This window comes from Empidonax traillii, unplaced genomic scaffold (genome assembly GCF_003031625.1).
Source record: "Empidonax traillii isolate 1590-97213 ecotype Southwest subspecies unplaced genomic scaffold, ASM303162v1 scaffold219:size747757, whole genome shotgun sequence".
NCBI classification, from domain to species: Eukaryota; Metazoa; Chordata; class Aves; order Passeriformes; family Tyrannidae; genus Empidonax; species Empidonax traillii.
The window spans coordinates 130,581-144,028 of NW_020955412.1; the positions used below are offsets into that span (position 1 = coordinate 130,581).

Genomic DNA, 13,448 nt, shown 5'->3' on the forward strand with positions numbered 1-13,448 from the left:
GGTTGTAAGAAGTCTTCTCCTTTCAGTCCAGAGAGGTGGTGATATTGACTCCAATCTCTCTTTGTTTCTCAGCTAGATGAGCTTGTTAAATGGTGTTGCATAAACAGTCATCAGGTACTCGGTAAATCAAATGAAACTTTATTCCCATGAATTCCTATACCATTATGAAGTTCTTAGCTGAACAACTGATACACGTGTACAGCTTAAGCAGCTGTAAATGGGAAAATTACTGCTTACATCAACTTCAGAAGGTAAACTCTCAAAAATGTTACCAGCTTCTTGCTGTAGGTTCAGTTTTAAATATCCTGCTTCTCTTGAAGCTTCCACTTCTGTATTAAAAACTGCAACCATGAGCTTTAAAAAATGAAAGCAAAGACAAATCTAAGAAATAGATTGAAGTATTCCACTGCTCTGGAGTCAGTCCTCATCTTTTTGTAACTATTTAAAACATGTACAAATATACTATTTCTCTTAGCTAGACAACTTTGAAAAGGAGAAGTCTAACAACTCTTAAACCCTTACCCTCCTATCTGAATTATTTAAACATTTGGTATAAATTCCTTTTTAAGTACTGGCACTGCAGAGTATTGCTGCTCCTAATGTACTGGTCAATCAAGGTAAAGTGGTGCAATAGACACTGAAGATTCTTCAGCCATGCCCTGCTTTAACTGCCTTTCTGATGGTGTATGAAAGGCAGATTAATTGTTCCTTCTGCACTTAAAAGCTGGAGAAACAAGAAGAGTTTGTGGAGCTGCAGCAACCACTTTCCATAAGAGGCTACAACAATGCAAGAAATTAGCCAGTTTAAATGCCCCCTGGCTCCACTGCAAGAGGCAGCAGGTATTGAGATGATTTCATCTATGCCTAAAGCTTTTTCCTGGTTCTGGGATCTGAAAGGGAAGCTGTAACATGCAAAATGAGGCTGTTCCAGCTCTGACAAAGGTGGTTGCTGTGGCAAGCTGCTACTCTCTGTGTAGCTGTGATCACATCAGAGAGTCAAAGGACTCTGTGCCCCCACCCCCCTCACTGGTGGGCTGCACTTACAGCACACAACATCGCTGTACAACTCCAGGCCCAAGCTTGTGCTGATCTGAGACCTGCCTGGACTTATTCCAGGATAAGACAGTAACTGCTTCTTACAAGGCAGAGCATGCTTGTACAAAGAATGACCTACCTCAAGAACGAAAGGGGGATCTCGAAATAGGTGTCACTGCATCATTTTGGGTAATACTTACTAACTACACATTTAATCAAGTAACATGATAAAGCAGGCATGCCCTCCAGGCCTGAACGTGATACAAGCTATCCAGTCATATGAGCTTTTTCCATTCAGCTGAAGTCACAGCAAGTGACAGGACTCTGCCCAAGTCGGAGTGTGCTACAGCAGAGACCATGGTGTCAGGTGTCTTTAAGAACAGTTCTGGCTCTCTGTTCCTCTTCAGCTTCCTGTCCTTCCAGTAGATGTACTCATTCAGGATGAGGTGACCCAAACAGGAGCCTGGCACAAAGTTACAATTCTGTGCTCAGAGCCAGCAGACATTTCCAGCACTGTCCCTTATGTTAAGCAGTGCTTGGCATATTCCACCACTTCTTGGAAGGATTTAGAAAACAATAAAATGTTGCATAGATTCCTTATCATTGTTACTGGGTTTCTTTTATCAAAAATGCATGCATATCTTTTGTACAAGGTAGTAGAGGGTGAACACTTCCTACTTTTATAAGCCCATTCACTAGGATGGAGTATGTAAGTCAGACACCATCTGTCATGACCTTGGCAAGTCACAGAGCAGTTGGGAGCTGGAGAAGGACAGGGGTCTAGTTGAGGGATATGTCCAAGTCATCCATAATCAGCATGATTACACAATAAATAACTGATGTTATTTTGAGTCACACACCAGCAACAACTGGGAAAGGTCACTACCACAGCAGAGATGTAAAACCAGTGCTTTGCCGTAGGCAAATCATAGCCTACTGTTGCATGTTATGTTAAACCCCACAGGTTAATAAGTCTTTTTAGCACCATTTCAGGTCAGGAAATATATTTATGACATGCAATGTACCTAGTGCAGAATCTGCAAGATGGAGATAGTTCTGCTTCTGCAATTCAAACGGTATGTACACAGCTCTATAAAATCACCTGATTTTGAAAGATTACAAATCCTAGACTAGAGTTGAGTTCCTAAAATTAGGTCACTGATTTGGCCCTGCTCAGACCATCATGTGATCTACGTATTTTTGATCATTTATTTAAATGACTCTTAAATAATCTTTTGTTCTTTATCTGCTAGAAGGTATCAGTAAGAATCTATTTGTTTCATCATAAGTTTCCGGCTGTACTCATAGGCAAGGAACAGTGCCCCGTTGGCCAGGAACGCACGGATCATAGTTGGTGTTAGTCCAGAATACAAGGCAAGTACACCTGGAAATGAAATCAGAGCCAGTTAGTAATTTAGCACATTGGCTGTCTGCATCAACCACTTTGAGGGATACTGAGGCAATGCTTCTGCTTAGAGGAGCATGAACACAGAGCTGAACTCACTGGTATAGCTGCTAACACAGTGTTACTGGATATTGATGTAGGAGCACCTAGCATTGTAACAGGAGTTTAGCCATGTAAATGCTTATGTTAGAAGCTTACTTCACATACAACACGGTCACCAGAGATACACTTCACACTAGATATACCACAGCTGGCAAGGAGACAGAAAAAACGGCAGGACTATATTGGAGCTGTGCCCCAAGTAAAACTTAACTTCTGAGGAGCATCTTCCCTAGCAATGGGGCCAGGATTTGTATTTGCTGCTGTGTGGATTCTTAGACCATCTTCCAAAATGCCTGACCTAGGCCTTTTCCAGAGATGAGATGCTGAGGTAGATGTCTCCATGCCAGGCTGAACAGGGCTGTTTAATAAATCAATGATCAGCCATATATTAACTTCTAGAGGTGAAGAAAAATTCTGCATGGAACTTACCTAGTTCCTTCATTTTTCATGTAACCTAGGTTTGGTCATAGGTACCGGAGCTCATTCCTTTATCTACTTTTAATACATCCTGAGCTTTTTTGTTAGCTTTAAATGAATAGTCTCCTAAACCAAGAAGCAGGGCAGATGCGGTAGGTCTCAATTCCTAGATTCCGATTTCTGTTTGCTAGGAACAGTTATTGTCTGTATCTAACACACTGTCATTGGACCAGATTTCTTAAGCAATTTCATGTGTTGAAGAATATAGATTTCAGTCTGTAGCCCTATAAGATTCAGCTGTTCTGCTTGCATACTCACCTTCAGTTCTCACAACAGTTACAAATGTTCCCATAAAGCCTGCCTGTTTTCCAGCCATTGAAAGAACCTGAATTCTAGATTTGACACAGTCCACAGGATACACAGCAATCCACAGACAGCTGCCTCCAAAACCTCCACTCAGTAGCAAAAGAATGGGACCTAAAGTTAACAAATAACCTTTTATACGCACCACAATATTCACCAGCACAAATATAACATTATTTCATCTACAAAAGTCAAAGAGAACAGAGCAACCTGCTTATGACAAAGGAGCAGCTTCTTCTCCCTCCCAAACCTTTAAATTAATTTTAAGCCACTGGTAATTTAAAAGTTTAACTAGATGCTCAAAGGTTATGAAGAGTGATTATTTGCCATGCTAAAAAAACATAAGTCAGAATTCTGTCTTGTCTGTATTAACTAAATTTACTGCTTTAACAGTTGTAACCACTTTCCAAGGCTAATCATGAAATGGTTTAGTTATATCGTGTTACTAATCACCTCTACAGAGATTTATTTGGTACAGTAGAATGAGTTACTTTGTGATCAGTCATTTTTTCCATGATGTACCCTGATTTTTTATTTCAGATCAGATGTTTATAAACATTTTTAACAAGCTAGTGCAGAATGCATGCAGCTGAAATCCTGACTCCCAGCAAGACAAAGTATTACTGTTCAGTCTTTCAACAGGACATAGGCAATCTTTATTCTGGCATTGCCACATTTTTTTCCTGTCTAATTTTCAATCTCAGTGTTCTCTTACTATCATTGTAATTACATCTAATGGTCAGCCTACATTTCAGCATACACTTGAGCATGCTGTTCAAGAGAATAAAGCTAAATACTTCAAAATCACTCTAAATGGCTGCTGAAATGAAATAGTTCAGAGTTGTGTTACACTGTAGGGTCAGATATTTCAGCAGTTTTGTACTGTTAGCTCACTGTATTCATTTTCCATTTATAATACATCCTGCTTCATCAGAGAGTGGTCACTTCAAAAATTCATTACTATATATAAACAAAATGCAGACCTCCATATTTAGTATGCCCAGTTTCCTTCATTTTACATGTATTTTACAGCTGCTGCGCATCATTAGCGTATCTTCATGAAGATATGCCCTCCCTTATGTCCCCCATAACAACATGGTAAAACACACCTAGAAAAAGAGTCACCATACCTAAATCATCTTTTGATCTCCCAGAGGCAAAGAACGTCCGGCTCAGTTCATACCCTCCAAAGAAGAAGAAATAGCCTGGGACTTCCCTCAGCAAAGTGCTTGACAGGCCACGGTAAAATCCAAGGGGGCCGTCCTTTTGAATAACACCCTTCACTACTGACCAAACTGTACTGATAGAGAGGTTGATCCAGTTAGTGATGCTTAATAGACAGATAATGAGAGGTTACAGAACAAAGGCAACTGCAGTGACAATGAAGGGCTAGACCTATTGTGTAAACACCAGAATGAAAGTAAGACTTAAAACAAGATTCTGCTGGGAGCCCTTCACTGGCACCCAGCTTTACTAGTACCCAAAAGGCCTGCAGGCTGTGACCCTTACAGCCACAACTCTGCTCTGATATGCAGTGCACTAAAAATGTGACACTGAGCCAACACAGAACTTGAAGAAATAATACACATAAAATGGTTTCAGAGATAGTGGGCAGGGTGTATACTTACTTGTGTCCCTGGATTATCTTTCCTGACAACTGCATTTCATGCATGGCCTGTAGCCGACACTTCACCAGCTCTGTGGGGCAGAGGACAAGGGTGGCAAAGGCAGAGGCAAAGGAGCCTGCAGCAGCGTTCTGCAGATCACTGCAAGAAAGAAACTGCAGAAGGTATTTGGGCAATGACCTTTAGTGCACTGGAGCCACCACATCAGTGATCAGCTTCCTGAACCTGCACTCTAAATATCATCAAGAAAAAATGACAGTCTGGGTGGAAATAGTCCCAAGGGAAAAGGGCAGTTACTTGAACTAGAGAGAGGAAAAAAAATAGCTTATCATATCTTCTTATACAACACAAAGACATCCTTTTGACACCTGAGAAGACATATTGCAACCTCTACCCTTTTTGATATATTTCAGTGATTGCAGCAGAATAAACACCATCAAATATTCCCCTTCTTGGCTTTTATAAAGATTTCCATAGACTTGTTGGGCAACTCTTGGGAACTAGTTACTTCCTCAAAGAGAACAGAAGCAACAATCACCTCACATAAATAAATGTGTTTTCAAATTCACTTTACCAGTATTAATACAGGCTTTCAGTGGAAGATGCTAGAAAACTGAAAGCAGGGCACAATGGATCACTGTAATTTTTCTAGGGACGTATTGCCATGAATGCAACCATGTGAATCAGAGATAGCACCGACAAACATGAACCACAACACTGAACAAGACAGCACTGTCATCTGCAATGACTCATAGCATTCCAAAACTCACTTTGTGGTGATTTTACACATACCAGAAATTCTGGGGTTGCTAAGCTGCTGGGACTCAAAAGGCTGGTATTCCAGGGTCATACTGCTGTGCAATGCATTTTAAACAGGTTCCTTCAGCTACTGATGTGTTAGACAGGAGCTGCACAACAGCACAGAAGTGGAGCTTCTCTCTTCTTTCAGAACCTGGGGAGTCAGTGCAGCTAAGACTGACCTCATTGCAGCACAGAAATTCTTTCCATACAAGGGAGATGTTTGCCCTGTGTCCAGCAGTTTGATACATCTATAGTATCAGAGATTAAAGCTACCATTTTTCACCTTGCAGAAGCATCACAAAAGTAAAGTTGTGACCGGAAGCAAAGCTCATGACGTAATCAGATATGGCAGTGACAGCTATACAGTCACACTATTTGATCTTGAATCAACAAGACATTAAGCAGCCATCCTGGACCTGAAAAGTACCATTATCTGACCAAGGAAAGAAGGATCAGATGCCAAATGCACTTGCTATTGTTACATACTCAAATTACATTTCCATTCTGTATCTGACTCCAAAGACAGTAGTATACCAACGTACAGTTCAAAGTCTCCTGCACTACCTCTGTTGCACACAGCATAAACATGCTGTCTCAGTCACATGAGATGATCCTAGGACCTCTGCACATCTGTGATCTACCTCCCAGGATGATCACAAAAGAAGGTTAAGAAGTGAAACATGCTGTTGGTAGGCCTACCTCCAAGATTTTAGTTGATGGGAAAAGGTAAGATCTGTAAGATGAGCAAGCAGAAACCCCCAGATTTAAGCAAGCAACAAAGAAAGGTGAAAACAGCCTGGTCTCAACTGTCAGAAAACAGTGAAAAAGAATGCAAGTAGAGATAATATCATTTGTTTTGTCATCACTTCATATTCCCCTCATAGCTGGCCTCAGTTTTAAGATACAGCACATCTTAGTGTGACAGGAGAACACCTCACTTAATGTCACTTTTAGATAATTGTCTTGCACTTAGGAAGCTACCCATATCACGTCAGAGATCTCAAATGCAGAATCATGGCCTCCAGTGCTACTTCCCCTGGCGACACATGTGACAGAGGCAGAACAAAGCTATTAATACAAAGCTGAATATAGTTAACCTTGCATGTCCCTTTGAATGAATGGAGTTAGGACAGTAGGAAAAGTCTTCTGCACTCTGTGCCACAGCACAAGGATGGGGAAGGTGCAGCTAATCTTGCTGCTGCACAGGAGACATACCTTAAGAAATGCATAACAGTAAGGCACACTTAGACTGCTGGACCACTAACAGCCATCCTAACTAGAAGATCATAATCATTGTGCCAGTGCATAAATCCACAACCTGTTCCCACCTTGAATACTCTGCACAACTCTGGTCTCATAAGCTAAAGACTTATTAGAATTACAGAGAAAGACAGCGATGAGAGCTAAAGGAACAGCTTCAGAGTGCTCATTGATTAGGAGGGCTGCAATTCTCCCATATAAGAAAAGACACAGGTAGGGAAGAGGGGCATGGAGCAATGGACAGATCTACAAAATCCCAGGTAGGGTGAAGACAGCGGCTAAGGATCAACAATTAGAAAGTTTATATCATCTATAAGGCTATCATCTGCAGGGCTCCCTGCCAAAGTGTACTTCAGAGGCAAGAAGAATTCAAGAGGAGACTGAACAAGTCTTCAAAAGATCCAAAGTAACTGACTGTATCAAACCAGAATCAAGAAATCCAATGATCTAGGAACAAAACCTGGCAGAGGATTCAGTAGTATTAAACACTTCTTTCGTATTCTTTAGGCAGTCACTTTTTGCCTAAAGAATACACAGTGTGTGGTAGACAATATACTGTTCAAAACGAGACTTTTCATCTAACCACCATTACATTCAAGCATTTTTTTTTAAAACAAGGCAATATTAGAAAACTGTCCTTTCCCCTTAGTATAACTCCCTGTAAGAAGAACCACTACCTCCCCTGCAAAATCAGAAAAACCTAGACATCAAGGGAATACTAACTTTCAGGTGTTGCAATGCTCAGTCCCATTGATAAAAATGTTCCAGGTCTTGAATACTCCAGTTAAGTTGTGATTATCTGAACCAGCCAGCTATAGTGACTGGTTAGTAGGTGGATCTATTATATTTAGACACCGTATCATCACACAAAGGTCTACATTCCACTTAATAGTGGCAGAGAAAGGCCTGGGACATCACTGGCACCCTGATAATACAGTATTGGCAAGTAGCAATGGTATGACTATTTATTTATTTATTTATTTATTTAAAAATACAAGCCAGATTTTTATTACTAACCTGAGCTTTGTTTTTCTGTCTACTCCAACAATTCTTCTCACAATTTGTTGGCAAAATCCATAGCACATGAACAGAACAGAGTTCTCTGCGATGTTGGCTAGAAGTGCTGGTGTGGTTCCCTTGTAGAAGCCTCGAAAACCTACTTGCTTATAGGTTTTCACAAAACAGTCAACAAGTCCTTTGTACATGTTGGGGAACGTCTGCATCTTCACCTTTGCAGTGTCAAAGGGCTGGCCAGTTGCCACACATGCTGTCCCACCTAAGCAAGCAGTGGAAGTTAAGAGGTTGGCTGAAGGTTATCACAACTTTGACATCTATACTCAAGTACAGTATTAGCAAAATCACACAGAAAGCAAAGATGAATTTAATTCTCTGTAGGAAAAGTGCACTGATTTTAGCACAATGGCATCAACTGCCAGTGGTGAATTTAGTTACCCTAAGAAAAAAAAAAATCAGGTGAAGGAGCAGTAAGAGCATGATTATCATTAAACGTTTCTTTACCTCATGAAAAGCAAGCATCTAAATGAATTAGCTCACTTGTATAAACTCTTGCTGAATTAGAAGTATTGTTCTGCAATCAAGTCACTTGTGTCAATGAGTTGAGTAGCATTTTCCTTTGCTTATTAATGCTGTGGTTCAGAAGCCATCTGATTTTACATTCTGATAATAAAAAACAAAAAAACCCTGCCTGAAAGATTAGTAATCAAGTTTTTCCTACAGGTCAAAAGGAACACTGCTGAGAGAGCTAAACTGATCACATATAATAAGTTGATAACAAAAGACTCAAACCCTTTACTTCAAAACTCCAGATGGCTCTTAAGTACATTTATTTCCACATACTGGAAGAAAGTGTTGAGTATAAGCTGAAAAAGGACAAAAGGGCAAAGTTTCTCAACATGATATCTTTTCCAAACTGAACTGCAAGGTCAATACCCTCAAAACTTGTGAGATATTTCCATCAACGTCATCAGTAACCATTTAGCTCAAGGTGCAGGGTCCCTCCACAAGATCTAACTCAATTTTGGTCTGCAGAAAAAGCTAATGTTACACTTTTTCAGTAAGAAACAGTGTACAGTGATAGCAGTCTATTAGAAGCAGACACCTGCCAGGAAGCACATGATACATGTGCCTTATATAGGCTTTATAGTTTTGCTTTTTTTAGCAAGAGAGAAGAACCGTCCTAAAACAGAACATGGTTGACATGCATGTACCTTAAATTATCTGTAAATTGAGATAAAGTAACTGAAATGGAAACAAAAGTGTGAATCCAATTGAGATTAGTTCTGTTTCTTTTATGTGGGGAGAAGAGTAAGCACGTATTTGTTTAAGGAATGTTATTTACAATCCATTTTACTCTTTGCAAATACATATGTGTTACATCGTTACATCCTCTGCAAAGAGGTACTTCAGGCTTTTTGGAGAAATTCAAGATCTAGCTGCCATAAAACCTCATTCTCAACCAGATGGTTAAAAGCTTCAGAGCAAATCATGCAAGGAAGCATGAAGAGTTTCCTGTTCTGGAAAGGATAACCAAGGAGAAAAGTAGCTGGTTCAGACCAGTAACATCCATGTAAGCTTAAAATGAAAAGCAGAGCTGGAAAGGCTCAGCCAGTGGCATTTGCAGGGAAGTCAGGTAGATATTATCTACGGGAAAAATGCTAGGTTCCTGTAATAAAATAACGGCTGCTGCCCAGGAAAACCAGGAATGGTCTTGGAAATGTAAAGCTGTAAAACTGGAGTTGACAGAGAATGGTTTTTCCACAAAGACTATCATTAGAGGTGGTATAAAAAGCCTAGTAAACTACAGCAAAGAACTACAGCAAAAAAGCCTCAAGATAAAGATCAAGGGTCCCAGTTATTATCTAAAATATTAAAGAAAAAAACAATTCTTCCAGCCAGTAGTAAAGAGTCATAAAACAAGGAAACCAAAAAAGCCAAATCTGTTTGAACATTTAGACAAGTGTGGCCCTAATAACAACATGGTGATAATGGGAAAAGAGTCCTACTGAATCAAACAAGTGATTAGACGTTGCTTAGATCCTAGGCAAAGGACTATGACCCACAGACAGTTAAATGACTTATTTATTCTTGTTCAGAATTTACTTGCCCAATGTGTCGTTTCTTAACAGGTAGTCAAACTTTTATCTGAAGAGGAAGGTAAAACCAGGTTATGAATTTGCTGGAGGAACAAGCTGTTTGCTTACTTAGATACATTTTCTAAAGACTGCCACACTGGATTTGTGCTATCCAGTCACTCCTTGTTTTCTCACTGCACTGTTAACCTGCACTCTGACAAATGACCCCAAATAACTACCAGTGTACACACTTAACACCATTAATACTGTCATATTCACAGCATTAACACAGTCATAAAAGGACTGACTGTAACAGTTATTGTGTGGGAAAGAAAAAAAATCCATAAAATTGTCAAACTTTTTACAACAGTAAATTAGACAAACCTTCTACCTTTTCTGTATAAACACTGTTGGCTTAGAAATGTCAAAAAAGACCCCTTTTCCCTGGCAGAATTAAAAGCTGCATCCCTCAGACACAGACATTACCAACATGGCAATGTCAGCAAGACAATACAACCATTTCCACAAAACTGGTCCAGCAAAACTTTATAACTCAGACTATACTGAAGGAGAAGTCAGTTTAAGTGAATTCAACATCAGTTCTACTACTGAGCTTCACAGCATTTCCAGGATGCTGTCCACAGCATTTAGAGAATCACGTCAGGATGTTGTCTGAGCCAGTAAACCTTCGATAGCTTCTTGTCCCTTTGAATTAGAGAGGGTTCCTGTGACAAAAGCAGCACCTCAATCACTCATGCACTGACTTCATTCCAAAACTCTGCTTGTGACTGATTCTTGAACCCATGTAAACAGGAGAACTTAAAAGCTCCTCACAGAAGCTGATTAGTTTGAAATAAGGGGTTACATCTTCACTGAGTGGCAGGGGTTTTACTAGGGAAGAGCAATAGGGATACAGTTACAACATTGGCTGAGGTCACTCCTTCAGCCCTGTATCCCTGAAGTACAGAAGGTGAGGCTTTTTTATAGCAAAAGGAAACTGCTTTTACATTTGTCAAAGGCATTAAAACTGTCTCTCAGAAGTTTTGTGCAATTAAGCTCTCTCCAGCATTACCTGCAGCTCCTGCTGTGAGGTCAATAGCAGCCTGAATAGCAGAGTTGATCCTCATGCTTCACACTTGTTTATCAGTTACTTCAGAGCAAAGTCTCCCGTTTCCTGGTAGGTATGGAGATAGTTGTCCCCTGATGGAAGAGAATGATACACAATTTAAATTAACTTGACAGGCAAAAGCATCACAGGAATGCTTTCACATTCACTCTTCCATTTAGAGACAAAAAAATGCTTGTGCCCAGGAATGAGACTTAGCATATTTGTATTTTGACCAATTTTGCTTCATTCAGCATGTCTCCTGGAGTATTACACCTAGCTTCATCTTCCTTGGGCTTTCCAGCTTCTAACCTCCCTGGATATCTCAAATGAAAGTAAAGAGTACATCCAGGGAACAGTGCTGAGCATTACTGATGCTGATTACAGAGATTACAGAAGCACAGTCTCACATAAGGTGTCTAAGGCTAGCTGGCAGGAATATTTCACCCCTGTCTCAGCTCCTCACCTAAAAAGCAAAACAGAGAATCTCCTCTCCTCATGGTGAAGAGCAGGTATGAAAACTATCCATGATGATACAGGTACATTAAGTGGTTCTCAAAAGATGAGTAGAATGGAAATGAACATGAGCATCTTGAATTGTGTCTGGCTGTCATGTTCCCCGTGCAAGTTCCACACACCAGCATATTATAAATAAGAATTGCACCTCATCTCTCAGTAAGGAGGCTGGAAAGCAGAAATACAAAGGTGACACTTCGAAGTAAAGCATTCACATGAATTCAGTTTTCAAATTTGCAGCAAGGTACACTGGGTGAGCAGTTAAAACAAGCTTATATATCTGGGACAAAAGAGCTCCAACTGTTTCAAAACCATGCCGCTGAGTGAGACACTTGGCTGGCAGCGCTGTCAAAAAGCTCTATAAGTCTTAAAATTTACCACACAAATACACACATGAATCAGTGTCTCATTGATTTTTAAGCCTGGCTTCAAGCACAGTACATCAGTAAACACAACAATTTTCACTCTTCTACCTACTGTAATACTTCTTTTGAAGCCTGGTACCTCTCAAAATGTATTTTGGGGTAATACGAACAGGAAACAATGTCCAGTAGGATACATTGAAAGGATAATAGTAAATCACACTGTATAAACCCCATCCTTTGTACAAGAAGCACAGACACTTGGATACAAGCGAGGCTTTAAGAAAACCTGTCTCTCAACAGATTTATTATTCCTGAATCTTAAAAAGTACTCTAGTAGGCCAAATATTGTCACTCAGTGACTTTACCCATCCAATCTGTTTAAGATGTCCTGCGTAAATCTAAACATAATGGGTTTATAACAAAATAAATAATTACTCTTGTAATAAATGGCACTAACACATCCAATTTCCAAACTGTGGCTTCAGATTTGAACTGTTTTGCTACTGACAGCATAGCATGCTCAGTATTATTTCAAAATGGAGACTCCAAGGCCAAACTGCACTTTGTTATCCTATATACCTCTTAGTGTTAACACAGCACTCCGCAGTTTTGCACCTAATTTAGAGGAAAAGAACAACAGACCAGTGAGACAGACTTTGAATGAAGGGAATTACTAGAGAGCATCAACTGCTTGTGTTCAGTAAAATATACACTGCTTTCATCATGCTGAGTGCTTATCGACTTGTGCCAGTCCCCAAAGGGAGCACATGCCAAATCACCCACGGAAAACCTGGCAGCAGAAAGGAAAAAAAAAAAAAAAAAAAAGCCTATAAAAACATGGACTTTAAGAACCAAGGAAGTCTAGTTGCCTGATCCATATCATCACAGTGTCACTTTCAGAAAATTTAAGTCTTCGTCAAAACTAAACCAGTATTATATATGTACATACCTTTTTTTTTTTCTTATTTGTAATAACACTAATAGATTAAAAGCTGCTTGTAGATAAAGCAAGGCAACAACTGCTCTGTTAACTTCCAAAGCGAACCCAAGCCTCAAACCTGGAAATACAGAAGCATTCGTTAGCGTAACAGGTCCTGCTGGGTCCCCCGCCCGCAGCCCCAGATGTTTCTCTCCGCCGATGCCTTCTCCAAGCACTGAGCAGCTAAACCCAGAAGGCGCCACAGAGCGCAGGGGCAGGCCGTGGCTCCGCTCCCCAAGGTCACGGCAGCCGCGGGCAGCACCGGGGCTCGGCGCGCCGGGATGTCACACGTGCTGGCGGCCGCTGCGGGCGGGCCGGGTACGGGCCACACCGCGGCTCCAGGCTCCTTCGGGGACCAAGGCTCGGGGTTCCCGTTCCGCCAG

The 13,448-nt window shown here is 40.6% G+C and overlaps 2 protein-coding genes across 4 annotated transcripts in view; one reads left to right on the forward strand and one right to left on the reverse strand.

Annotated features, from left to right (window-relative positions):
- Positions 1-121: 121 nt before the first annotated feature.
- SLC25A15 (solute carrier family 25 member 15) lies at positions 122-13,145 on the reverse strand. 3 transcript variants are annotated; one of them, XM_027887699.1, is made up of 7 exons: positions 13,042-13,145; positions 11,173-11,303; positions 8,026-8,284; positions 4,951-5,088; positions 4,453-4,622; positions 3,278-3,436; positions 122-2,419 (listed from the first exon to the last, which is right to left on the reverse strand). In XM_027887699.1, the coding sequence occupies exons 2-7, from the start codon at positions 11,225-11,227 to the stop codon at positions 2,295-2,297; spliced, it is 906 nt and encodes a 301-aa protein (XP_027743500.1). In that variant the 5' UTR covers positions 11,228-11,303; positions 13,042-13,145; the 3' UTR covers positions 122-2,294. The 3 variants fall into 3 exon arrangements, with proteins under 3 accessions (XP_027743500.1, XP_027743498.1, XP_027743499.1); XM_027887697.1 differs by having other exon boundaries at positions 4,432-4,622; XM_027887698.1 differs by lacking the exon at positions 13,042-13,145 and adding an exon at positions 11,672-11,690 and having other exon boundaries at positions 4,432-4,622; positions 11,173-11,300.
- A 79-nt stretch (positions 13,146-13,224) lies between these two features.
- MRPS31 (mitochondrial ribosomal protein S31) overlaps positions 13,225-13,448 on the forward strand; it is a 24,325-nt gene continuing 24,101 nt past the window's right edge. The window contains 1 exon segment of the mRNA XM_027887702.1: positions 13,225-13,383. Coding sequence (XP_027743503.1) covers positions 13,225-13,383 — 159 coding nt within the window.